Source organism: Rhinatrema bivittatum, chromosome 12, assembly GCF_901001135.1.
Source record: "Rhinatrema bivittatum chromosome 12, aRhiBiv1.1, whole genome shotgun sequence".
NCBI classification, from domain to species: Eukaryota; Metazoa; Chordata; class Amphibia; order Gymnophiona; family Rhinatrematidae; genus Rhinatrema; species Rhinatrema bivittatum.
The window spans coordinates 32,156,219-32,183,726 of record NC_042626.1 but is presented as its reverse complement, the minus strand read 5'-3'; the positions used below and the strand labels follow the sequence as shown (position 1 = coordinate 32,183,726).

General features: G+C 44.6%; 1 protein-coding gene across 1 annotated transcript in view; it reads right to left on the bottom strand.

Moving 5' to 3' along the window:
* Nucleotides 1–2,492: 2,492 nt before the first annotated feature.
* Nucleotides 2,493–27,508, bottom strand: part of JHY (junctional cadherin complex regulator) — an 85,033-nt gene continuing 60,017 nt past the window's right edge. Inside the window, exons 7-9 of the mRNA XM_029573761.1 lie at nt 23,494–23,574; nt 22,823–22,960; nt 2,493–4,177 (exon numbers count right to left, since the gene is read on the bottom strand). Coding sequence (XP_029429621.1) covers nt 3,971–4,177; nt 22,823–22,960; nt 23,494–23,574 — 426 coding nt within the window. The 3' untranslated portion in view covers nt 2,493–3,970. The remainder of the gene's footprint in view (nt 4,178–22,822; nt 22,961–23,493; nt 23,575–27,508) is intronic.

Sequence of the window (27,508 nt, the reverse complement as noted above, 5' to 3'; positions counted from 1 at the left end):
ATGGATACAATTTAGCTAAGGAGTGCCCTCCTTTAAAATTGGTTTCTGGAAAAATCCATTCCAGATCAATAATATCCTTAACTGCTTTATGCAGGAGAAAGAATTTAGAAGGCTTTCGTATACTGGGGTCTTCAGCAGAGCTAGGCCCCTCTTCCCTTTTGTCCTCGCAAAGATGAGAAATTAATCCTTAAGAACATTGAGGGAATCCTCTGATTTGGAGGATGTGGCCATCATTCACCTCTATGTCCTCCTTTTTATTTCCTCCCTGTCCCTCCAGACCCTTCTAGAGAAGAAGGACTTATTGAAGTGGATCTGCCCCATACAAAATGCCTGCTCCAAACGCTTTATAAATTATGTTGGTACTGAAGCTCAGGCAGAAGAAAAGGCTTAAAAAAAACTGAGGAGGAAGGTGCTGGGCTCTAGTCCAAAGCCCACTCTATAAATACTAAAAGCCCCTGGCCCACATTGATGCTCAAATGAGGGAGGGAGTCCAAGCCTTTCACCTCAGGACCTGTCCTTCAATTTGGATTCCTCTTATCCAGCCTAATCAGGCATCAGCTCACAGCACAGGATACTTGCCTATCATCTGCTAAAAAAGAGAATATTGGATGGCTGAGGTCAGCACAGGAGCCTATAAGAGATGATGTCAGTGAACCTGTTGCTCTCTTTCTCAATCTGCTAGTTGGTTGGCATAACCCATTTTTTTCTGGACTGGTCTGGCTGGATGAAGATAATGGGGTAGATTTAAAAAAAACTTTCCTTCCACCCCCCCCCCCCCGGCACCTTCCCCTCCCTTCCCCTACCTAACCCCCCCCCCCCCCCGCCAGCCCTATCTAAACCCCCTCTTCCTTTGTTCGAAAAGTTACGCCTTCCTGAGGCAGGTGTAACTCTCGCGCGCCGGCCAGCCAGTTGGCGCGCAATTCCCCGGCCCAGGAGTGGTTTCGGAGGCCTTGGCCACGCCCCCAAAATGCCCCTGGGCCGGAACCACGCCTGCAGCCCCGCCCCCGGATGTCACACCACCGCGACATGCCCCTGACACTCCCCCCCCAGGAAAGCCCCAGGACTTACACGCGTCCCGGGGCTTGCGCGTGCCGCCGAGCCTATTCAACATAGGCTCGGCGCGCGCAGGGGGAGCTTGAGGCAGGTTTTCAGGGGGTACGCGTGTATGTTACGCACGTACCCCTTTGAAAATCTGCCCCAATATGTGCATTGTCACTAGGCAGCTTACAGAAAATTGATTCCATATGTCGTGCTTACTTTATTTAAAGGGATCTATGCTAGAATTTATTGAATTCTTCTTCCAAGGAACCCAAATTGGCTACTGTCAGAGACAGGTATACTTGGCTCAATGGACTGTTGATCTGACCCAGCATGGCACTTATTTTAAAGGTGTTAAAAAAAAAAATAAAAAATAGTCATTCCCAGTTTACCAACCCTCAATGTCCCTTTTAATCCTCACAACCTTCTGTACTCCCTACATATGTACAGCACTATGCATACTGATGACTTTTTAAATAGCAAGAAATGATAATGCCAAATATTTATGCATCTTTCCAGAGAGGTTATGAGACATTAAAAGACATGAACAAGCATGTATATCTGTTCCCTGAAGATAATTAAACCATTATAATAGCCTATGATGGCATCAAAAAACACTTCCTGCTTCTCTTGCTCCTTATGGCATTTTTAAGCTTATTACAAAAAATAGTTCAAAAATAAGATGTACCATTGTCTCAACCAAAAAATGTCAGCACCTCAGTGCAACTCTAAACTTTATCACTGAGAACGTAAAAATATTTTGAGGAGCTGTTTCAAATGTAACACAACAGTCCTTGACATTTACAAAATTCTTCTTGTGCAATAACTGCTGAAACGGACAGCTTTCTGCTCCTTTTCTATTTGAACTGGCAGTTGGCTGTAACTAATACTATGAATGCCTTACTCTCATATAGCGGTTGCTGCTGCCTATTCCTCACACAGCACTCATTCTTGTTGACCACGCTCTTGATGTCATGAAATGCTTTGATGGATATATGCATTTCAACTGACTAGCTAGCTGTTCATAGAAAGCCGTTGAGAGACCATCTTCTGACGGCTTCTCTTGTCAGGTCACCTTTTACTGGCGTTTCTGTTGATACAAATTAAAGTGAATAAATCAGTGGTTCTTTTGACTTGATAAACTGCCAGTGTTGCGACTTTTCACAGAGAAGGCTTTTGTAACTTCTACAAATGACACTTCCTAACGCTGCAGGGCTGACTCTATTCCAGGGATCATTCCTTCCAGTGACATAAAAACAGAAGGAGGAAAGCAACAGTTTAAGAAACTGTACTTTTTAAAGAAGAAACTGTGATATATTAAAGTTCTCTCCTTTTCCTAGTAGGGGCCCACTACAAAAACAGGCACTGCTTAATAGGGAAGTAGTAACACGTAAGAGATATTGTTGTAGTCAAGAATAAAGTCATTAATTAAAAACTAGTCTCACTGTATAGGATTTATTAGACATTATTTCATTTATTAGGCATTGTTTATTGCACGTATCATGCCTAATACGTACAGGATCAATATGGATTCTTATACAGCAAACTCATTCTCCAAGCAGATGAGACCATACAGTTATCTTTGACTCTATATTTGATTTTTTACTATGAACTGATACAATATATCTGTCCATGTTAATGTAAAACGAGTGATTGATTTTTTAGCTTTATTTAACAGCACAAAACAAACTTAGATGACAATAAAAAAGTCATAAGATGAAAAACATACATCTTTAAATATAACTCATATCTAAAATGAAAACTAATATATATAAAATGTAGATATAGATTTTTTTTTTTTAGGAAACTACACTAAGAAATGTATATAAAATCACGTTTTTAGGTAAATTTCAAACAATAGCCTAGATTCACTAAGCTGTGATTTATTTTTTTCATGGGAGGGGCCCAATATCACGGTGGTCCCGCGATATTTTGCCCCCCTTGACAAAATATTGCAGCAATATCGCCGTGTTCTTTTGTCTCGCAGAAAAAAATCCGTGAGACAAAAGAAAGCGGCTGAGGCCTAGAAAACGTACAACAGCAGCCCCCAATAAATAGGGGCCACCATTGCTTTAAACTGGGCCGTGTAGCCCAACTCGACCGCTGCAACCAAAAAAGCTTAAGCAAAGGTCACTGGGAGGCCTTACCTGACTCCCCACCCACCCCGGGGCCACCATTTGAGGTGGCTCCATATAAAAAAAATAAAGATTTTGCTTGCCCCACCTTGCCCAAACCCCTCCCCATTCCATTTAAACTTCCCTAAGGAAATGTAAAGGAAAAAAACAAAATATTTTCTTTTATTTTTAAGAATCAGATGCTCTGGTTCATGTATCTGAACATCCCTAGTCAAAGAGCATAAAAAAAAAAAAAAGAAGAAATGAACTGAAGGAAAATCCTAACTTTTGAGTCAGATGAATTTAAGCAAAAAAATAAATATGGAAAATAAAGACATTTGTGTTAAAAATAGCTGTAGAAAAATAAAGCTGGAAAAGCATAAAAAAAAGACCATAACATTTGTAGCTCTGTTTATAATTAGACTGCAGTGTCCTGAGGTGATTTTACAGGTTAGCATTGAAACAAGGAACCTGTTTTTTTAAATGAATCTGGTGCTTGTGAAAGATGCTGGATTGATAGACTTGGGCATTGATATCATCCATTTATCCACAGGACAGGTGGAACATTGGGTGTGGCAGTGCAGGCCTTATCAACCCTGCTCTGGAGGGGTAAGAGGCTAATTCAGTTTCTCTACCCATTCAATCCTTGGTCTCTCCTGAGGTGACCAGTAAGGTTGCTAATGAGCCAGAATGAGACCACCAAGTCATTTAATATAAGCCACCAAATGATCTTCAGAAGGTAACAATCTTCCTTCAGATATTTGTAGTTGTACTGTACCTGCTAGCGTGCAGGACATATCTTGGGTGTTCTACGCTTGCTACAAGATGTGAAGCATTCTTAATGCTGCCACAGCTTCTTTCTCCTTCTCATGCCGATACTGCAGCTCCTCCAGCAAGGTAATCTGGGGGAACATCTTCCCTTCTGTAGCATTCATCATAAAATATTCCTCATTTGCTTCCTGAATTGAGGGATTAGAAGGGATATGCAGTTTCGGCTTTGGGACTTTCTTGGCATACTCCAGCGCCTATAATATCAAGATTGAAACAAGTTTGAAAGCAAATACAAAAACCACCCCACCTTGTAGCATCTCAGTTTCTTTGCAAATACATTCCTGACTCCAAAGATAAAACTGCCTTTGGAACACAGTTAAGGTAATATATTATTTGCAGATTTTACTTTTATTTTAATTACCCTTGTCACAATGCAGTAGTGCCTTAAATGAGTCATGAATATATTTTCTTTTCTTGAACTTCTAAATCGGTAGATATGTAGATATATTAGAAGTTTAAGAAAACAAAATATATAGAGGACAATGTTCAGACATAGCCGGCTAAGGGAGTCATTTATCAAAATGTGCTAAGGCATTTTCGCATGCGTTAAGGGCGTATCGCATGCGAAAATCCCCGTTAACGCATCCGACAGTACCATATCATATAGTGCGATGCAAATCCGAAAAAGAGGAGGAGTTAGGGGTGGGAGAGAGAGAGACTAGCCTAGCCTAGCCATAATGCCCTAACCCTAGATAGGTATTAATATCTCTATGGGAGGCCCACCTAGTAACTTGAGGTGAGGTTCAGGTATTAGTGTAGGGGGTTAGGGGCCACTTTCACATTCAAAGTGAGATGTACGAACAGAACAGTGCTCTCTTGTGAAGATTTGATGACCCTCAGAGTGAGGAAACTCACCCAAAGATGAGATGTGTGCAATGTTCTCTCAACCTAGCTTGATGTTACCCTGGTAGAGAGTCCATCAAGCTAGGCTCTCTCTCTCTCTCTCCCTATTACCATAAAACGGATAAGTTTGAATATCACTTCTTATCTGGCTAAGGCCTAGATTCATCAAATTGCTATAAATATAGCAGAAATAGTGCCCATGATAAAAAAAGGGGCATGGTTAGGATAATTTCTTGTGTACCACATAGGCAATTTACGCGTGGCGCACTGCATTATATCGTCACACATTGCAACAGTGTGTGTTGCATCAGCGCCATCATCTTACATGGCGTGTTATTTTTCTAGTTTATATATACTGGCTTTCTGCAGCTGCCTCTTTGAGGGTGTGTCAGGCGTTTGGAGACAGGAGAGGAGAGTAAGGGAGTTAGTGGTAGCTGGTAGTTGATTGGAGGTAGTTAGAGATTTCTGAGTGCGATATCCTGTGGTTTGTTTCTCATCTATTTCCCTTTCCCTTGGTCTATTGTCTTGACCTGTGTGAGATAGACAGAGAAGGAAGAGGGGAGGGGAGTCAGGAGGGCAGATGCAGGAGGGAGGGAAGGAAGGGGAGGAGGAAGCGGGGGAGGAAGGGAGGGGAGCGTGAGTGAGGAGAGGGAGGACACCTCTCCAGAAACGGAAGTGGCACCCTCTTCAGGAAACTAGGAAGCTGGGCACGTTCATCTCAAGGCTTTGAAGTTCAGCCTGGAGGACAACAAAATGCCCATTGCTAGGGTACTGGAAAATTATGCCATGCTTTTCTGCAACCATGCGGCCAAGACCTCAAGGACAGTCAAGGGCCAGATCTGGTGCACCATTGCCCAGGCAATCTCAAGGCACAGCAGCATGAGATGCAATGGGGAGCAGGTGGCCCACAGATACCAGGACATAAAGGCCCAGATAAAGACCAAGGTGGCAAACTGCAACAGCTGCATTCAGCAGACCGGCAGAGGAGCCCCTTCTCTGATTGTGCTGATGCCCATGGAGGAGCGCCTCATGCAATGGCTGGGACTGGATGTGTTCGAGGGCATTGTTGAGCGGCTGGACACCAAGTGAGCCGGAGCTGGTAAGTTCACCTCATCTGTAAATGCCAAGGCTGCTACAGTTGTGCACATCATTTGGCATAAGATGCTCACATTGATTGACATGCAAAGTGCACATCTTATGCCAAACGGTCCATGTGTGTAATTCTTGGCTTTGGTACTTATGTCTTTTTGTTTCCACAGCTCTCACCTAGGACTCTGCCAGTCCCAGCAGTGAAGCCCCAGGGACCAACAGTGAAGAGCCAGGAACCAGTCATGCAGCAGCACTTTTCCATGCCTCCTTGTTTATGGACCCTCAGACCCAGTTCAGTGAGGAAGAGGAGGAGGAGGAGCAGCAGCAGTAGAGACCTCCTGAGCCCAGCCAGATCCTGCAAGCCCTTGGCTCAGCAAGCTCACTCAATGTGAGCCTAAATCTTTCCAGCTTCATGGAGGAACCCGTCTGCAGTGGCACACAACAGAAGCAGCGAAACCTCACTCCAGCACACCACATGGCCAGCACAAGGCAGCACACACTGAGACGGAGCAGCCCACCAGCCCCCTCATGCCACTTCTAGAGGCTCAAACCTCCACTCCACCCACGACCAGCACAGCACTAGCACCAGCTCTGGCAGCACCACCGGCACCGAGTGAGTCCTCAATACATCAGCAGCTGGACCGGCTGGAAAACAGCATGGTGTCCACCTGCACCACATATGGGCAGAGCTAGTGCGCTTCAGGAGGGCTGCAAGAGGCAGACCCAGGCCATGTGCGACCAGACGGCAGCCCACACACAAGCGCTCACCAGTGACAATGTCTGTAATTAACTTCACCAGCGTCCTCACCCAGATTCTACAAAGAATGCCAGAGCCTCTACCAGTGCCATTCCCAGCATCCCAAGACTTGTTGCCCCATAGCAGTCCCCAGCCAAACAGATGACCCAGAGGTAGGCCCCCCAAAGGCATGCCATCCCCAAGTGGCAAGCCACAGTGTGGCAAAGTGCCATGAATGTTCACAACGAATGCCCTGAAATGCCTAGAAACAAGACCTATTGAACAAACCTGGCCTTTGGAGAGAGTTCCTGTGCCAGCTAGATGGAAGAAGAGTGCTGGGCCCGTCCTTTCTCAGAGTTTATGTGCCAGCTTGCTGAAGGGGATAGTCTACTGTCTGCCACTGTTGTTCTGCTCCCTAGCTCTAAAGCCCTTCTCAATGTTCTGCCCATACTCCAGTCTCCTTGATGTGGTCTCCAGTCACGGGCCAGCTGTTGCCTCTTTGCATCATGTCTCATCTCCTGCTCCTGATGATGGTGTCTGTCTCGTTTCATAGCATCCTGCTGCTGCCTCTATGCTGGTGCCTCCTCTCATCTCATCCTGCTGCTGCCTCCATGCTGGTGTCTCATCTCATCTCAGCTCATCCTGCTGCTACCTTCATGCTGGTGTCTCATCTCATCTCATCCAGCTGCTGCCTTCATGCTGGTGTCTCATCTCATCTCAGCTCATCTTGCTGCTGCCTCCAGGCTGCTGTGTCATCTCATCTCAAATCATGCTCCTATCTCCATGCCGCTGTGTCTCATCACATCTCATGCTGCTGCTAACTCCATGCTGCTGTGTCTTCTCCTGGGTCTGTTACCTCCATGCTGCTGTGTCTTCTGGAGCTGCTACCTCCATGCTGCCGAGTCTTCTCCTGGGGCTCCTGCCTCCATGCTGCTGGGTCTTCACCTGGTGCTCCTGCCTCTGTGCTGCGGTGTCTTCGCCTGAACCTCGGCCTCCATGCTACACTCTCCAATCCTGGTCCTCGGCCTCCATGCTGTGCTCTCCAGTCCAGGTCCTGCTTCCTGCTTCTTGGGATCCACTGCTTGATCTTTACTCTTCAACTTCACTCCTCTCTCTCTCTAGTTCTCTCTGTTTTAGCTTCTAGGCAACTCCTTTGCCATCTCTGCTGAGCAAGCACCAGATTGGAAGCTCTTCTTCTTCACCCAAGTTTAATGCTGGATGGGTATCCACTCCTTCTCCAACTGTTTGCCAGATGGGTAACTGTGTCTCTCAGACTAAGGGACCCACGGGTGACTGACAAGTCTACATAAAACTCAGAGCAACCTTCAACCACAAAACAAAGCTCCTCTGTTCCTATATCAGGGTACAAATTATATTGCAACGATAGGGAGGATCAACTTGGTGGGGGTGTGGCACTTTATGTCCGGAAGAGTATAGAGTCCAACAGGATAAAAATCATACAAGAGACTAAATGCTCAGTAGAATCTATATGGGTAGAAATCCCATGTGTGTTGGGTAAGAGTATAGTGATAGGAGTATACTACCGTCCACCTGGACAAAATGGTCAGACAGATGATGAAATGCTAAGAGAAATCAGGGAAGCTAATCAATTTGGCAGTGCAATAATAATGGGAGCTTTCAATTACCCCAATATTGACTGGGTAAATGTAACATCAGGACTTGCTAGAGATATAAAGTTCCTGGATGTAATAAATGACTGCTTCATGGAGCAATTGGTTCAGGAACCAACAAGAGAGGGAGCTATTTTAGATTTAATTCTTAGTGGAACGCAGGATTTGGTGAGAGAGGTAACGGTGGTGGGGCCACTTAGCAACAGTGATCATAACATGATCAAATTTTAAACTAATAACTGGAAGGGGGACAATAAGTAAATCTGCAGCTCTAACACTAAACTTTCAAAAGGGAAACATTGATAAAATGAGGAAAATAGTTAGAAAAAAACTGAAAGGTGTAGTTGCAAAGGTTAAAAGTGTTCAACAGGCATGGGCATTGTTTAAAAATACAATCCTAGAGGCGCAGTCCATATGTATTCCACACATTAAGAAAGGTGGAAAGAAGGCAAAACAATTACCATCATAGTTATAAGGTGAGGTGAAAGAGGCTATTTTTGACAAAAAAAATCCTTAAAAAATTGAAAGAAGGATCCATCTGAAGAAAATAGGATAAAACATAAGCATTGTCAAGTTAAGTGTAAAACATTGATAAGATAGGCGAAGAGAGAATTTGAAATAAAGTTGGCCATAGAGGCAAAAACTCATAATAAAAACTTTTTAAAATAAATCCGAAGCAAGAAACCTGTGAGGAAGTCAGTTGGACCATTAGATGACCGAGGGGTTAAAGGGGCTCTTAGGGAAGATAAGGCCAATGCAGAAAGACTAAATGAATTCTTTGCTTCTGTGTTTACTAATAAGGATGTTGGGGAGATACCAGTTCTGGAGATGGTTTTCAGGGCTGATGAGTCAGACGAACTGAATGAAATCACTGTGAACCTGGAAGATGTAGTAGGCCAGATTGACAAACTAAAGAGTAGCAAATCACCTGGACCGGATGGTATGCATCCTAGGATATTGAAAGAACTAAAAAATGAAATTTATGATCTATTAGTTAAAATTTGTAACCTATCATTAAAATCGTCCATTGTATCTGAAGACTGGAGGGTGGCCAATGTAACCCCAATATTTAAAAAAGGCTCCAGGGGTGATTCAAGTAACTATAGACCAGTGAGCCTGACTTCAGTGCCGGGAAAAATAGTGGAAACTATTCTCAAGATCAAAATCGTAGAGCATATAGAAAGACATGTTTTAATGGAACACAGTCAACATGGATTTACCCAAGGGAAGTCTTGCCTAACAAATCTGCTTCATTTTTTTGAAGAGGTTAATAAACATGTGGATAAAGGTGAACCGGTAGATGTCGTGTATTTGGATTTTCAGAAGGCGTTTAACAAAATCCCTCATGAGAGGCTTCTAAGAAAACTAAAAAGTCATGGGTTAGGAGGCGATGTCCTTTCGTGGATTACAAACTGGTTAAAAGACAGGAAACTGAGAGTAGGATTAAATGGTCAATTTTCTCAGTGGAAAAGGGTAAACAATGGAGTGCCTCAGGGATCTGTACTTGGACCGGTGCTTTTCAATATATATATAAATGATCTGGAAAGGAATACGACGAGTGAGGTTATCAAATTTGCGGATGATACAAAATTATTCAGAGTAGTTAAATCACAAGCGGATTGTGATAAGTTACAAGAGGACCTTGCAAGACTGGAAGATTGGGCATCCAAATAGCAGATGAAATTTAATGTGGACAAGTGCAAGGTGTTGCATATAGGGAAAAATAACCCTTGCTGTAGTTACACGATGTTAGGTTCCATATTAGGAACAACCACCCAGGAAAAAGATCTAGGCATCATAGTGGATAACACTTTAAAATCGTCGGCTCAGTGTGCTGCAGCAGTCAAAAAAGCAAACAGAATGTTAGGAATTATTAGGAAGGGAATGGTTAATAAAATGGAAAAGGTGATAATGCCTCTATATCGCTCCATGGTGAGACCGCACCTTGAATACTGTGTACAATTCTGGTCACCGCATCTCAAAAAAGATATAGTTGCAATGGAGAAGGTACAGAGAAGGGCAACCAAAATGATAAATGGGATGGAACAGCTCCCCTATGAGGAAAGGCTGAAGAGGTTAGGGCTGTTCTGCTTGGAGAAGAGACGGCTGAGGGGGGATATGATAGAGATCTTTAAGATCATGAGAGGTCTTGAACGAGTAGATATGAATAGGTTATTTACACTTTCGAATAATAGAAGGACTAGGGGGCATTCCATGAAGTTAGCAAGTATCACATTTAAGACTAATCGGAGAAAATTCTTTTTCACTCAATGCACAATAAAGCTCTGGAATTTGTTGCCAGAGGATGTGGTTAGTGCAGTTAGTGTAGCTGGATTCAAAAAAGGTTTTGATAAGTTCTTGGAGGAGAAGTCCATTAACTGCTATTAATCAAGTTTACTTACGGCCGGATTTTAAAAGGGTTACGCACATAAGTTATGCACATAACCCTTTTAAAAGCCCCCTGTGCGTGCCAAGCCTATTTTGCATAGGCTCGGCGGCACGCACAAGCCCAGGGACGCGCGGCATGGTCGAGGCCTCCGGACCAGCCCCCGGGTTGGGTGATGGCGCGCCAGCAGCCCGCTGGCGCGCGCAAAGTTACATCTGCCTCCGGCCGGCGTAACTTTGCCAACAAAGGTAGGGGGAAGGGTTAGATAGGGCCGGGGGGGGGGGGGTTAGGTAGGGGAAGATGCGGGGGGGGGGGGGGGGTAGAAGGAAAGTTCCCTCCGAGGCCACTCCGATTTCGGAGCGGCCTTGGAGGGAACGGGCAGCGCGCACAGGGCTCGGCGCGCGCAAGTTACACAAATGTGCACCCCCTTGCGCACGCCTATCCCGGATTTTATAAGATACGCGTGTATCTTATATAATCCGGCGTACTTTTGTTCGTGCCTGGTGCGCGAACAAAAGTACACGCGCGCATAGATTTAGAAAATCTACCCCTTAGGGCAGAGCTTTCCAAAGTGTGTGTCGGGACACATTAGTGTGTCGCCTGTAGTGTGGAGGTGTGTCGCCTGGTCAACAGGGCCGGCGGAAGCAGGGAACTATAGCAGGAAGATCGGCGGGCAGTGGTGGAGCTTACATCACCACGGCCCGAAGAAGATGGTCACGTTCACTCCTCCTCCTCCTTCCTGCCTGTGCAGCCCCGGAAGAAAAACGTTGCCGGAGCCGCGTGGGCAGGAAGGAGGAGGAGCATCTGCTGCGTACAGAAGAAGAGCAGTATTAATGGGCCGTTGCGGATCCCACGTTGCGACGGCCCGAGAAGAGGAGGAAATCCGATAGCAGGGCTGCTGCGGATCCCACGTCACGGCAGCCCGAGAAGAGGAAACCCGATAGCAGGGCCGCTGCAGATCCCATGTCATGGCCAGGGAAGATCAGGGCCTCTGAAGAGCCCATCCTTCGGCAACCCGTGCAGAGGGACAGCATGTGCCAGTGAGAGCCTGTGCTTGAGCAAGAGAGCATGTAGGAGTGAGAGAGCCTGTGTGTGTGAGAGTGAGACAGCATGTGCACGAGAGAGACAGTATGTATGTATGTATGAGAGAGAGGCATGTGAGAGTGAGAGCTGTGGATGTGTGAGATTGCATGTGAGTGAGAGCCTGTGTGTGTGAGAATGTGTGAGATAGACAGCGTGTGAGAATGAGAACCTGATTGTGTGTTTGAGGGAAGAAGTCAGATGGAGAGAAAAGAAATAGAAAAAAAGACCCTGTAAAAGGAATTGGCAAAAAAAACAAGAAAGGAAAGGTGGAAAAAAAAGCCTGTGACCAACCGATTAGAAAACTAAGATCAGACAGCAAACGTAAAAAAAAAAAATTACTTTTTAGTGATTGGCACATGTAATCTTTGGGAATGTGCAAGAGTAGCACTCTCTATGCCGATCTCACAATGTACGAGATCAGCATGGAGGAAGCCTGCAAATATTTATTATGAGATAGGTTGTGTTGTGAAACATTTTGGGGCGGATTTTAAAAGGAGCGCGAATAGCCTACTTTTGTTTGCGCTCCAGGCGCAAACAAAAGTACGCTGGATTTTAGTAGATACGCGCGGAGCCGCACGTATCTGCTAAAAACCTGGATCGGCGCGAGCAAGGCTATGGATTTTGTATAGCCGGCGCGCGCCGAGCCGCGCAGCCTACCCCCGTTCCCTCCAAGGCCGCTCCGAAATCGGAGCGGCCTTGGAGGGAATCCTCTAACGCCCTCCCCTCACCTTCCCCTCCCTTCCTCTACCTAACCCACCCGCCCGGCCCTGTCTACACCTCCCCCTTACCTTTCTCCGGGGATTTACGCCTCCCAGAGGGAGGCGTAAATCCCCGCGCGCGAGCGGGCCTCCTGCGCGCCGGGCAGCGACCTGGGGGCGGGTACGGAGGGCGCGGCCACGCCCCCGGACCGCCCCGGGCCGTAGCCACGCCCCCGTACCCGCCCCCAAAACACTGCGACACGCCCCCGAAACGTCGCGACGACCGGGCCCGCCCCCGACACGCCCCCCTCGGAGAACCCCGGGACTTACGCGAGTCCCGGGGCTCTGCGCGCGCCGGGAAGCCTATGTAAAATAGGCTTCCCGGCGCGCAGGGCCCTGCTCGCCTAAATCCGCCCGGTTTTGGGCGGATTTAGGCGAGCAGGGCTCTGAAAATCCGCCCCATTATGTATATATTTAAGGAAACATACATAAATTGTTGAAATACATTTTGTTCGTTTAACCTTTAACTTCTGGTTTGCTGGTAGACTGAATTACTGTGTCACGAAATTATGTTTGTCTAAAAAGTGTGTCACCAACATGAAAAGTTTGGAAAGCTCTGCCTTAGGGAATAGCCACTGCTATTAATTGCATCAGTAGGATCTTCTTAGTGTTTGGGTAATTGCCAAGTTCTTGTGGCCTGGTTTGGCCTCTGTTGGAAACAGGATGCTGGGCTTGATGGACCCTTGGTCTGACCCAGCATGGCAATTTCTTATGTTCTTATGTCCTTAGATACTGCGAGGGTGTTTTTTTGTAAGAGATAACAACCTGAAGGAAATGAAGTTTTCTTCCAGATCTTAGGCAAACCTTGCCCTCTCTCTGTAGGAAGGAAGAGTGGCTAAAACTACTTTCCAATCACATTCACAAAGGAGAGAAACAGCTAACCAGCCACAGCAAATGAATTAGTAGCAACCTCTCACCGAACACCTAGGCTTCTCCCTAAGTAGGCCTACAAAATCAAGTAATGAGGAACAGAAGGTAAAAAGCTACTGCTTTCTCAAAATCCAACTCAAAAATCCACACTGAACTAATATGAAAGCCGGAATAAACCACTGGGGCAGCCTCCTGTCTGGGTGCTGTGGCAAAGATAGAACATTGCTCAACTCTACCCTGCACAGCATGACCTTGCCACTAGACTGCACTCCTTAGTAGGGATCCCAATGGGACCTACATATAAACAGACCATTAACTATTAAATAGTACTCTATTAAGTCTATTGCCATTTAGTTAACATGCAACAGCTAATCTGAGTGCTAATTAAAGGGGGCACTTTTCAAAGGGATTCTCCGTGGGGAAAAGAGGTTGTGTTTAATACAGGGCTGGGGTTGGCCCAGAAAGGAAGTTAGAATTTATTTTTAACTCCTTGCACATACAAACTTTGCAGACACATTTGTACCCATGGTTTCTGCAGGCCACACGATTTTCAAAGGGAAATTCTATGGGCACATTCCCTTGGAATACTGACTTGTAGCCCCACAGGTACAAAGTACCTGAGGGCCTGCAAGCCTCCTTAGGAGCACTTAGTTGAAAGTGGTACCAAGCTTCCTGATAGCTGATTTTGCTCTGGGTTTACTTATACCTTAAAGGCTCAATAACCCAAAATATTTATTTTCTTGGGTGCAATCATATTTTGAGTATCTTTCTAAGATCTGTTCGTATTTTAACAATGGATATAATTAGTTAATGTAAGAGAAAATGGCAAAGGATACGTGCATTCATGCAGAATGTAGGCATATAATTGCTAGGAATTTTTAATTTTAGAATAACAGTCCATGAAACACAAAGTTGTCACCTGTAATGGGTGTTCTCTGAAGACAGCAGTTCACCAGTCACACACATAGGGTGACATCATCGGGATGGCGCCAACACAGAACATGATTTCTAAAGCTTTTTAGGAAGTTCCTAGCTCTCTATTGAGCATGCACAGCAGTTCCTGCACCCTCTCGGTCTAGCAGCATTCCTCAGTTTTATAACTAAGGTAATAAGTTAATCTCCAGAAGGAGCGAATGGAAGGTCTGTGTGACTACTGAACTAATGTCTTCAGAGAACACCTGTTAAAGGCAAGAAACTTTGTTTCCTCTGAATACAAGAAGTTCACTTCTTCAGTCACACACGTGAGAGTCTCTAGCTATGAATTGTCTTCCACAGAAAAGGGGAAAACCAACAAAAACCTGTCAAAAAGGGAAGGGTGACAAATGGGTCATTCTTCCATCACTCCATCTGTCATCCCTCCCTGAATTCAACACCCCTCATTTTCTTCACCCCTTGCACAAATTATAATCTTGTAAGAGTGCAAAACTACAGTAAATAATCCAACAAATTAAAAAAAAATAATCTCAAAGTAATGTTTGAATTTGTTGAATCATTAAAGTTTGAACTATTGAGTTTTAATGCTTACAAGTTGTATGATTAGAATTCATGCATTAGCGTTTTTTCACAATATAGCACATATTGGCACTGCTGTATGACACCTTTTTTCATATGTTTTTATTTTATTCACCCACATTTTTTTTTTAATATAGGTTGTACTAAGATACATGGTCTTAATCAATCAGGGTGTCTTCTAGACATGGAGTTTTTATCAGAGAAGGATCAGGCAGAGACTTTAATTCTTTGGACAAGGAGGCACACCATGTTTCACCACCCTGTTAAGCGTGTTACAGGACAAAAAAACTGTCATCTCTATAGTATGCGGCACCTGGGAAGTTTATCAAAGATTTCTCCCATGGGAATAGAAAAGCTTTCATAAATCAGGCCCATCGTGTGATCATCACCAAAACAGCAGGACCATATTCCAGATTAGGGTAACTGTAACTCTGTGAACCCTGGGACATCTTCATCCAGTACGGCTTTATTTAACCTTCCACCCCAAAGCATTGTGGGACTTCTAAGTCTGCCTTTCTCCTAGTGAAACAGTAAAATAACAAAGCCCAGAAGGCATGGGGAAGGGAGGTGTGTTTTTTTTTAAAGACACGCACAAACCAACAACAAAAGAAAGCAGGAGTAGAAAAAATGCCCCAGTGTTTATGGAGCCATCTGGTATCCCTATGCTGAGGGAAGGGGGGGTTCTTTGAGAAGGTCCTCTTTATAGAGCTTTTCAGGCTATGGGGGTGCTTTGACATTATGAAAGACTCTAAACTCAAAGCAAGAGAACAGCAACAAAAAAAAAAAAAAAAACCAGCCGAACAGAGCACTTGTGGAGCACTTATCTGATCTGGAAAGAGGCCAATGAATCAGATAAGTATGGCTATATGGTATTTGCAGGTGCACCGACTGGCCACATTACTGTACCAATTTGTCAACCTAGCACATTTAAAGGAGGAAAATGCATTAAGGATACTATAAGCAATTTGTATCTAGCATTGAAGAACACACTGTCAGATTATATTTTTGACAGTAAAATAGAGCAAAACTTTTTTTTTATTGTGGCGAGGAGTCTGGCAGATTCCTCCTGCTCCCTTGGGCTTTCAGCTCAATCAAAACTGAACAAACAGAACTCTAGTGAGCCACAGTGCCTTGAACTTTCATTCACAATGACCTAGGACTTTCTCCCTTATTTTAACATCCTCTCCCAACTCAGGACTGCAGCAACAGTCCTTGGCTAAGGGAAGGGGGGGGGGGGGGCAAACCGCAGCTCTCTCTGGAAGTGAACCAATGTGGACCCTATGTCTGGCCTCTAGGTGTCACTGTCAAGCAATGGCAAAGCCTCCACAGGATCCTCGACCATAGCTAGCCTGAGACCCAGAGGCTGGGCCTGGGAATTAAACCCAGATCTCACACATGGCAATGAGTTAGCTGAACAACTTACCTGGATAACTCCAATATAGGAAAACTGGTTCGTTCCTGGAATACCACAGATCAGTGCAGACAAGTGGGTTTTGCATCCCTGCCAGCAGATGGAGTCAGAAAACAAAACTTTGAGGCTCTGCTACATAACCGAGAATGCCACCTGCAGTCCCTCAGTATTAACCTGTACCCAAGTCAAGATTAATCTTAAAACACCTCGCACGGGCAAATAGATCCAGAGGCTAGAAACTCCCCAAAACTGCATACTTTACTCGTCCACAAAAAACACAAAAACACTGGAAATGGAACACTGCAGATTCTGCCCCAAAAGAGATTCTGTTTTTGTTTTTTTTGTTTTTTTGTTTTTTTTAAAGTAAAACAAAAAAACCAAAAAACTTGAGTATCAACTTGGCAGGAAATTCAGTCTTTCAGCATCGACAGGGTGGGTCTCTGAGCTGATCTGTGGAATTACAGGAATGAAAATTAGCAGGTAAGAATCAATTTTCCTTTCCTGACCATACTCAGATCAGCCCAGACAAGTGGGATGTACTCAAGCACCCATAAACTGGGCAGGAACCCAAAAGACCTGCGCACAGAACACTCACCAAAGGATGTCTCGTCTTGCGCCCTTACATCTAAGCGGTAATGTCTGGTGAATCCATGACCACAGTGCAGCCCTACAAATCTTCAGTCCAGGATGCCGCCTGCGCTCTTGTGGAATGCACTCTCAAATCCACAGGAATCTGACGACCTTTACAGATGTATGCTGAACAAATCGCCTCTTTAAGCCAACGAGAAATGGTAGCCTTAGAGACTTTGTCCTCTTTCTTCATTCTACCGTACAAGACAAAAAGATGAACTGACCGGTGAAAATCATTTGTAACCTCTAAATAATATTATTTATTTATTTCGATTTTTATATTCCACTTTTCGCACTTTTTAAGCACTTCAAAGCAGATTACATTCAGGTACTGTAAGTATTTCCCTATCTCCAGAGGGCTTACAATCTAACAGGTCGATACAGTAAAGTGTGCTCCGTCGGAGCGCACTGTCACCCTGCTCTGGACGCGTGTTTTCCCTTACCCCTTATTCAGTAAGGGGAGGAAAACACGCATGTTGATGTTGATGGCCCTATTAGGTATGCGCGCGGGATCCAGTAAGTAAAATGTGCAGCCAAGCCGCATATTTTACTCTAAGAAATTAGCGCCGACCCAAAGGTCGGCGCTAATTTCTTCCGGCGCCAGGAAAGTGCACAGAAAAGCAGTAAAAACTGCTTTTCTGTGCACCCTCCGACTTAATATCATAGCGATATTAAGTCGGAGGTCCCCAAAAGTAAAAAAAAGTAAAAAAAAAAATAAATAAATTTGAATTCGACCCGCGGCTGTCGGGCCGAAAACCAGACGCTCAATTTTGCCGGCGTCCGGTTTCCGAGCCCATGGCTGTCAGCGGGCTCGAGAACCGACGCCGGCAAAATTGAGCGTCGGCTGTCAAACCCGCTGACAGCCGCCGCTCCAGGCCAAAAGGAGGCGCTAGGGACGCGCTAGTGTCCCCTAGCGCCTCCTTTTCTCCGTTTTTTCCCGCGTCACCTCATTTAAATACTGAATCGCCCGCACCGGCGAAGGGCTGGTGCGCGCACCGGGAGAGCGGGCGTTCGTCCGCTCTCCCGCGGTCTTACAGTATCGACCTGTAAGTTTGTACCTGAGGCAATGGAGGGTAAAGTGACTTGTAAAAGAATCCGCCATACATCCAAGAGATGCAACTCTCTGTCCTGTGGGGAATCTCTCAACCACTCCGGAAACTTCAGTAGCTCCACCATCTGATTGATGTGAAAAGAAGACACCACTTTTGGTAAAAAGGAAGACACTGTGTGCAACGAAACCCTGTCACTGTAAATCCGCCAAAACGGATCCCTACAAGACAGGGCCTGCAGCTCCGAAATCCCCCTAGCAGAACAAATGGCCACCAAAAACACCGCCTTCAGCGACAAATCTTTCAGGGTCACTCTCCTCACAAGCTCAAATGGGACTCCACAAAGGACCCAAAGAACTAAGTTCAGACTTCAATACAGGCAAATCTTTCTAACCAGAGGGCGCAAATGCTTAACCCCCTTCAAAAACCTTTTTACATCCAGATGAGCAGCAAGCATCTGACCACGACACTTGCTTCTGAATGAAGCCATCGCAGACATCTACATGCGAAGTGAGCTATAAGCTAAACCTTTGAACAACCCCTTGCTGCAAAGACTCCAAAATTTGGTGAACATCCACCGCCAGTGGGTCCAACCATCACTGAAGACACCACGCTTCAAAAGCTCTCAAACCCTAACATACACCAGGGACAGAGCAGGCCTCCTAGCCTGCAGAAGCGTGAAAATGATCTGCTCAGAATATCCCTTCAGATGCAGTCTCCACCTCTCAAAAAACAGGCCGCGAGACAGAAGTGATCTTCCTGATCTGAGAATATGGGCTCCTAATGCAATAACCCTGGTAGATGAACTAGACTGAGGGGTCCCTCTACCTCGAGCTGCATTAGATATGCTAAACCACGGCCAACGCGGCCACTCACGCACTATCAGCACCACAATTCTGGGATGCGTCTCTATACGCCTCAGGACCCAACCAACAAGGTGCCATGGAGGAAACACGTACAGCAGAATTCCAGTCAGCCAAGTGCACACTAGAGCATCGAGGCCCCACCGAGCTGATCTCCTTTCGTTGACTGAAAAACCTATCAGTCTTTGAGTTGACTCGTGTCACCATAAGATCCAGCTGGGGAATGCCCCACCTGGCACAGATGTTATTCCAAGCCTCATGGGACAACTCCCTTTCCCCTGGATCCAGCTGTTGCCTGCTGAGGAAATCCACCTGCACATTGACTACTCCCACTACATGCGACGTCGCTAAGCCTTCGAGATGATGCTCCGCACATGCAAACAAATGCCGAGCTTCCAGCGCCACCGCATGACTCTTCGTACCACCCTGCCGATTGATGTATGCCACTGCTGTCGCGTTGTCTGAGAACACATGAACCATCAGCCCCCTGACCAAGGGCAGGAAAACTTCCAGGGCTCATCGGACTGCCCTCGTCTCGAGGCGATTGATGGACCAGGACTTCTGCCCCAGTAACCAACAACCTTGGGCTGACTGATCCAAACACACTGCCCCTCAACCCAAGAGACTGGCATCCATGGAAACTACTACCCAGTCCAGAGGCTCCAGATCCATTCCCTTTCCAAATTGCGAAGAGACAGCCACCACAAGAGACTGGACCTGGATTCTCGTAGAAGGGGCAAAGGAAGATGGTACTCGTCCGACAATGGACTCCACCTGGATAACAGCATGCATTGCAGAGGTCTCATGTGCGCAAACGCCCAGGGAACCAAATCCAACATGGAAGCCATGGACAGTAGAACTTGCAAATAGTCCCACACTGTCAGAACTGCCAGCCAACGTAGGCGCTTCACCTGGGATTGCAACTTCACCACTCAGTCTGCTGCCATGAAGACCCTGCCTTTCTGAGTGTCGAAACTGGCCGTCCGATACATCAAGGATTGGGTTGGTTCCAATGTCACATTTATCAGTGACCATAAGGTGTTAATCACTCTCTGAAGGGACCTCTCGCATTCCTCCTTTGAATTTGCTCGAACGAGTCAATCATCCAGGTACGGATGCACCAAAATCCCTTCCTTGCAAAGGGCCATTGCCACTACTACCATCACTTTGGTGAATGTGCGTGACGCCGTCACCAGACCAAAAGGGAGGGCTCGGAACTGAAAATGCTGACCCAACACTATGAAACAAAGAAACCTCTGATGTTCCTTCCGAATAGGAATGTGCAGGTATGCCTCCATCAGGTCCAAGGATGCCAGGAACTCTTTTTTGCGAACTGCTGCCACTACGGTGCGCAGTGTCTCCATGTGAAAACGTGGAACCCGAAAGGCCTGATTTACCTTCTGTAAATCGAGAATGGAACAAAACGTGCCCTCCTTCTTGGGAACCACAAAGTAAATGGAATACCTTCCTTGTCCTTGCTCCGCAAATGGGACTGGGACTATGGCCTTTATGGCAAGCAACCTTTGCAGTGTCCCCCCACCGCCTCTCTTTTGTTGCAAGAGACAACGTGGGATTCCACAAAGGTCTCCCTTACTGGGCATGAAAATTCTAGAGCATAGCCTTCTCTCACCACCTCAAGGACCCAACAGTCCGAGGTAATCCTTACCCACTCCTTGTAAAAGCTATACAATCTACCTCCTACCGCTTCTACGCAGGATTGGGGAGCTCTGGCTTTATTGTGCTAACTTTCCACTTCCAGTGCCCTAACCAGCTCCATCTCTGGTCGACCTGCGATCTCCACAAAAGGACTGCTGGCACCCGCTGCCCTGCTTCGCAGAGGCGCCAGAAGAGAACTTGCCAGACCGAAACCTGCACGAATCCCGAAACCAGGCACAAACTGGAAAAACTTTCTTATTGGGCCTCTTGTCCTCCAGCAACCTGTTTCCCTTCCACTCCCCCAGCACCTTCATCAACTGATCCAAATCCTCCCCAAACAGAAGCTTCCCCTTGAATGGGAGGTTACAGAGTTGGGCCTTGGACGACGAATCTGCTGACCAATTGCACAACCACAGAGGTCTAGGGGCCGCCACTGCCATAACCATACTCTTAGCTGAAGTACGCATGAAATCATACAGCGCATCTGCCACATAAGCGACCCCTGTCTCCAAGCGGGCCTACTGCAAGGAACCGCCATCTGCTGACACCGCTCTATCCGGAGCCTTCTGCATCCAACACAGAATATACGCTATTTTATAAAGTATACACATTGGTTTTAAAATACTCTTTATGTGCATATGAGAGAGAGAGAATGACTCTTTATAGGGCTCAGCCTGACATTCAATATATGCACCACTGTAAGGGGGCACTTTGATTCAGGGTGAGTTTTCGAGAGGTGGGTTGGGGGGTGGTGTTACAGAAACATACAGAGGTATTCATTGTAAAATTGACATCCTTAAAGAATTTTAGACCTTTTAAGCGATGACAGTTCTAACAAGAGGAGTTGATTTGTACACTGCAGTCTCTGCTAGCTACATTGTACAAATCAACTCACCCCAATGTTCTCCGGACTCCTACACCTACTGAGGAGCTGTAGCAATGTTACAACAGTAACATACGCACGCTGGCTGAGGAAAATTAGAAATTAGAGGTTATGTGCATCACTGCTTGCCCCGCCTCTGAAACGCCCATGCCCTGCCCCTTTTCCACCTACTTTTTCTAGATGCAGGTAACAAGGCTTTTAAAATCTACCTCAATGATAGAAATCCAAAAAGAATCATGGCAGGGCTAAATAGCACCCAAAGTGGTCAGAGGATGGAGGGATCCTCCTTTGATGTTGCATCCAGAAGGCCAGGAGTTATGGAAGTCCCCCCTCCAATGACATGGCCAGCTGATCCTCCTTCAAAGACAGTGCTGGAATTTGATGTCCCCTGCTTTACTGACAGCACCAATGGTTTTCCTCTGCTCTGGCATTTATCTTAGCCATCCCTTCTGATGGCCCTAAAGCCAGGGCTCTCAATTTTCATACAGATACCTATAGGCTAGCTGTGCTTTGATGTTGCTCTCACTTCATCGGATTCTACAATAAATCTGAAAGGTACCTGAAAAGAGACCTTGCAGCGAAAAGCACAAATGATGCAATCAAATGATATCGCCGAGTATTGCAGAAATCCAACAGATAGGACGTAAGTGCTTTATCTTGTCTTTCCACTCCTCCTCAGAAAATGAGTAATCCTTAATTCTCCCCATCAGTAAGTCAACCTTGCAGGTCTCCAGTATTTTACCAGTCCCAGCCCTGAATAAGCCACCATAGTTCTATTGCTTTTTTTTACAGGTTAACATTAAGAAGTTCCGTTGGTATGGACAGATCATTCTTAAAAAAACATGCATTTTCTCTCAGGCCGATGCAATATTGGCTCACATTAAAGGGGCACTCATTATTGAGCACCTGCTCCCTTGAGGTTCGCCAATCCACCTCTCCCAGGCACCAGATTTAGTAGGGAGGTAGCTGTCAGCTGATTAGGAAAATGGACACTCAATTTTAGAGAGACCCTTTTCCTAACCTGACTGCCGCACCCTTTTTTGGGGACATTTTTAATTTTTTAGTTATTCCAATTTAATATCGCCATGATTTGAAGTCAGAGGAAGAACAGAGAAGTATTATTTTCTGCTTTTCTGTACACTATTTGGGATCCTCCAAATGAACACCTGCTCGGGGCAGGCATTAATTTTGGCAAGTAAAAATGTGTGCATCGGGCGCACTTTTTTTTTGCTTCGGGGAATAGATAATAGCCTCAGCAACGTGCATTTACATGTGATGAGCGCTATGACCTACGCACATGATCGGATGCGCGTTTTGGACTTATTAACCCCCGTTTTGCATCCGGGCTTATGGACTCACGCCAATTGCACGTTGAGCTGTGCATTGCGGCCAGCGCACGGTATTGCATCGGCCTGTTTGTATGAAACCCTGTATAGTACCTTAAGTCTGGCTACTGAAGATTTATTTTCATGCTTAGTAACTGGCTTTGCTGGAGATTTCATCGTGTTTAGTATATTCTTTTTATTGTGCTCATGAACTCTTTTTGCATATTCCTTTTGTTGCTTTAATTGTTCTGACTGCAAAAAAAAAAAAAAAACAGATGAAGGACTTTTATTTAAAAGTGTTAAATCTATGCAAAATTATAAAGACTTTATCTTTTACTAGTGTATAAGTATCTTCTATGACACCCATTACGTAATTACTATTACCAATTTACATAAGCTACTTATCATGCCTATTTACTAAAGTGTGTTAAAAATACAGTACTGGCCATGTAATGCAGTATTTACTAAAACACGTTACAACTAAACTGACACATCTCCTCTCTGGTGAATAAAGGCCCCACTTTGAGCTAAGCAAGACTTCTTCCTCTTGCCCCTCCCAAGCTTCAAGTCTGGAAGACACCTCCAGGTTCCTCCCCTACCCAACCAGATCCTCCCCAACCCTGCCTACCCCATCTTATACTATAGAAAGAATGTCAGAGAGATCCCCACTCCTTCAGAATCTAAAAATGACTCCAATTGATCTAATGCTCTTCTAACTGCCTATATATCCATTTTGTATAAAAAAAACTTGCTGGATAAAGAATGTTATAAGTTGTGATACCTACTTTCTCTTTGATGGCCTCATAGTCAGGCCCAAGACCTCCAAGTTTCACTTCCTGATTCATGTAACCTTTCAACCTAATGATCTAGAAAAAATATCCAAAAATATTATTATTATTATTATTATTATTATTAAGCATTTGAATAGTGAATACTAAATGCATGCAGTGCTGTTCAGAGAAACATAATGGACAGTCCCTACTCATTGGCGTTTACAGTCTTGTCAAGACATACAAGACAAGGCACACAACAAAAACAAATAGGAGGCCTTGATATGGAGGACAAATAGTGTGAGACTGTCTAAATGGAGGAGAGTATAAGGTTGTAGGAAAGGCCACTATGGCTTTCTGTGTAAGGTGCTGTGGAGGAAAAGATAGCCTTCATGACGGAGAGCTGCAATCGAGGCAGAGTCTTCAAGGGAAAGCCAGGTCTGAGTTAAAGCTAAAATGTGGAAGATGGAGAGAGTAAGAGATAAAAAGGTTTATTCCCTTGATAAACCTTTTTTGTTGAGACCAATAATTTAGTATCTTTCTCCAGAGGGGTGCTAGAATGTGTTTTGGACTTGTTTTGCTCCTTTGATGGCTGAATCCACAACTATGGATTCATGAAGGAGTTGACCCTTTTCATGCCTAGGATATTGCTGGACTTTATATCTGAAGTCTAGCTTTCCAGATACTGGTAACATAGTCAAGGATGTATGCCACATTCTATTTTATAGCTCTTACAGTTTCCCCCTGCAAAGTAAAAGATATTTTGTTTGCCATTTTTTGGACAAAGGCATGTTCTCTGGTGGTGATGGACTTTTGGGAGGTTGAAGATAGGGGTCTGAAGGTAGGCCAGTGAATTCCTTATCATCAGAATATGCATATATGTGCATAAGTAGCTTGCCTCATGCACATACTATTTTATAGGCATAAACATACATGCATATTTTCGGGTTCAAATGCACATTTACCTGCTCAAAAAAGGTTCAGACTAGAGATGTTCCAGGACAGGGCCAAGAGGAATATGCATAAGTTGCTATTTTATAAGAGATTTACACAAATATATTAGGCAACTTAGTCACACAATTTTACACCTGCTAATTATCTAGTGCAATTGATAGCAGACTCATCTTTTGTCTGATATTGTTGGGTGGGAGATCTGAGTGAACTGATAGCGTTCAGGGCGAAGTACTAGGTGGGTCTCAATGAACTGGAGATCGACTGGGTGAACTGGTGGAGGTATTGGCAAATTAGTGATTTCAATCAGGCATGCATGTTTTAAAATATACCCACCTCTACATATAAATCAACATTTTAGTGAGAAAGTAATAATTTTTTTGCGCATATAAAATAGGTATATTGTGCTTTGCAGGCATTCACCATTACCAATCATACATGCATATATTGGGGAATAGACTTATGTGTATGTTATAATCTGCATGTACCTGATACTCACATACAGTAACTTTTAAACAGCCATGTGGGCGTACATGTACCCGCATATGCCAGCTTGCGCGAATGGATGCAGCCATTTTATAACATACACACGTACATGTGCACATGGTGTAAAATTTGCTATACGAGTATACATGTGCGCACAATTTTATATGGACACACATATGTGCAAGCAAATGCCAGCTTTAGCGAGTAAGTGGGGGGAGATTTTAAAAACAAAGCATGCCGACGCAATAGCCCTTTTTCCCAGTTCGTTCCCAGTTTGCCCAGTTAACAGATCGGACTTCCTAACCCCCCCCCCCCCCCCATTATGTAGCCTCCGTTTTTACCCTTTTATCCCCAACCCTTAAAACCCTGCTGACTCGCCTAGTTTTTTTAATTTTAATATTTACATGCCATCCATAGAAGAAGTAAAGTTACGTGGTAGGGGACTCCAGTGTGCCCTTGTGTGCCTAAATACTTAGGCGCACATTTAAAAGCAACTACTCAGAATGCCCATGTCCCGCCCATGCTCCGCCTGGACCATGCCTACACCTCAACCCTTTTTTAACTTTGTGATTTGTGCGCGTACCGAGAGATATGCGCCTACTCACACACTTTTTAAAATCTGCAAGGTGTGCACCAGCCTGAGATACTCGCCCATATCTAATAGGTTATAAAATACTGTAATAGATACACATATATAAGGCCACATGGAGTTATTTGAAAGTTATCGTCCCTGTGTTTAAGTCCCAACACCACCCAAACTCCACCCCTTGGAATGCCTCCCCCCCCAATGTCCATACAGGTGCATGAATATAGTATGCAAGCATGAAAATGTACACGTGTATCAGCTGCACAACTTTCTAAAAGGTAAAGTCCCTTTGAAAATACCCTCTAAGGAAATATTGCATGAGCCTAAGGGAGAGCAATTTTGAAAGGGATTCTCTGTGGGAAAATGGGTGTTTACCCACAGGGAAGGAATCTTTGAAAATTTCCCCTTCCCCTTCTGTGGGGGAAAAGGGCAGCAGTGGCAATGGAGCAGGCTCAGTTGAGCAAGGTATTTGCAGGGAGTTTATTTTTAAAATACCGCAGATCTGCAAGCTCTATGGGGAGGCGGAAAACTGGCATTGCAGGGTATTAAATAGGGCGAGGTAATATACTGGATGTAATGTATTACTAAATAATATCAGTTACACAGACAATGAAAAGAAGCCTAAGGTACTGCAGAGTCACATGGCTACAAGAATTTGCTGGACCACAACAGCACATGACAGGCTGTGTTGCATTTACAGACAAAGTATCTCTTGTATTAAATAATGATGTCACAACAGAAGAGCATGCCAATGTAAACACGTGAATACACCTGAATGACTTTCCCCACTGTGTCTAGAGGCAGAATATTGGTTTGCATACAATGCTTTAGCACACCATGAAGCATAAGAATGCCTGTTCTCCAAGAAAGTCTTCAGATGTCTAATTATGAGAAAGTTACCAAGGAAGAAAGCTCTGGGGAAGAGAGAATCGAGGAAATCCGCAATGCAGTTACTGAATTCATCTAAATCAAGCTTCTTAGGAGCAGTCAAGCAGCAATACATGAGCCTGCTGAGCACAAAAATCCACAGCAATAATTATTTCAGCTTAGAAAGTCTATACTGGGACTTCCAGTCAAGGTCTGGAAAATGTCATTTGTCATGGTGGCAGGAAGACATTTTCTTATATAATACCATCCCATTTTAGGCCTTGTTAAAGTAGTTACAGTCTGGTATGTAGACAAACACTAGGCATGAAAAAAAAAGAGTCTGATACGCACAGAAGAATCAGAGCAATGTTTATGTCATTATCCACTCAGGCCTCTTATTCCTTGAGTAGTTTGGTTTGAGGTCCTTGCTTTTCTTCTTTGAAACCTGAACAAAGGATTGATCTTTTCAGCAAATGGATATGATGGAGATAATGCTTTCTTTAGGTTTGTGTTGGCTATCCTGCTGTCCTATACAAATAGCTTCTTTCTAAATCACTTTATCAAGGAATGGCCAAAGGACAGGCTTTGCTCTTATGCCTTCTTCAAACTCTGTTTAAACATCTTCAGAATTAAATTCTATCTTGAACATAATGCACAGAGAATTCGGCTTACAACAAAGTTAAGTGAGTTTGAGCGATCACACTTTCCCCAAATTTTTTACTAAACTTGAAATAAATCATACTAGCTATCTGGGCAAGAGAATAAAAAGTATATACATGTATTTTAGTATCCTTACTTTTAAGTAATACAATTAGGAATTATGATCTTTATGCAGGCAATTTTCAAACTGTCCACATTTAAATAAAGATCACAAATGCTTTTTGCCCATACACGCATACTTTCTCTTTGAAATTTGTCAAGGGACTTAGTTGGTTTCCTTTCTCAAGCACTGAATGGATTCGAGACTTGAGGAAGGGTCTCACCTCTGACAGTCAGGGGACTCATTGTAAAAGAGGTTGATAGAAGAGGAATCAACCACACAATATCTCCAAATTTCCTCTTATAGTTGCTATAATAGTTTTTGGAGGGCAGAGGTAATAAAATGGTGCCAATCTGAAGCAATTATGACTAGACCCGGGA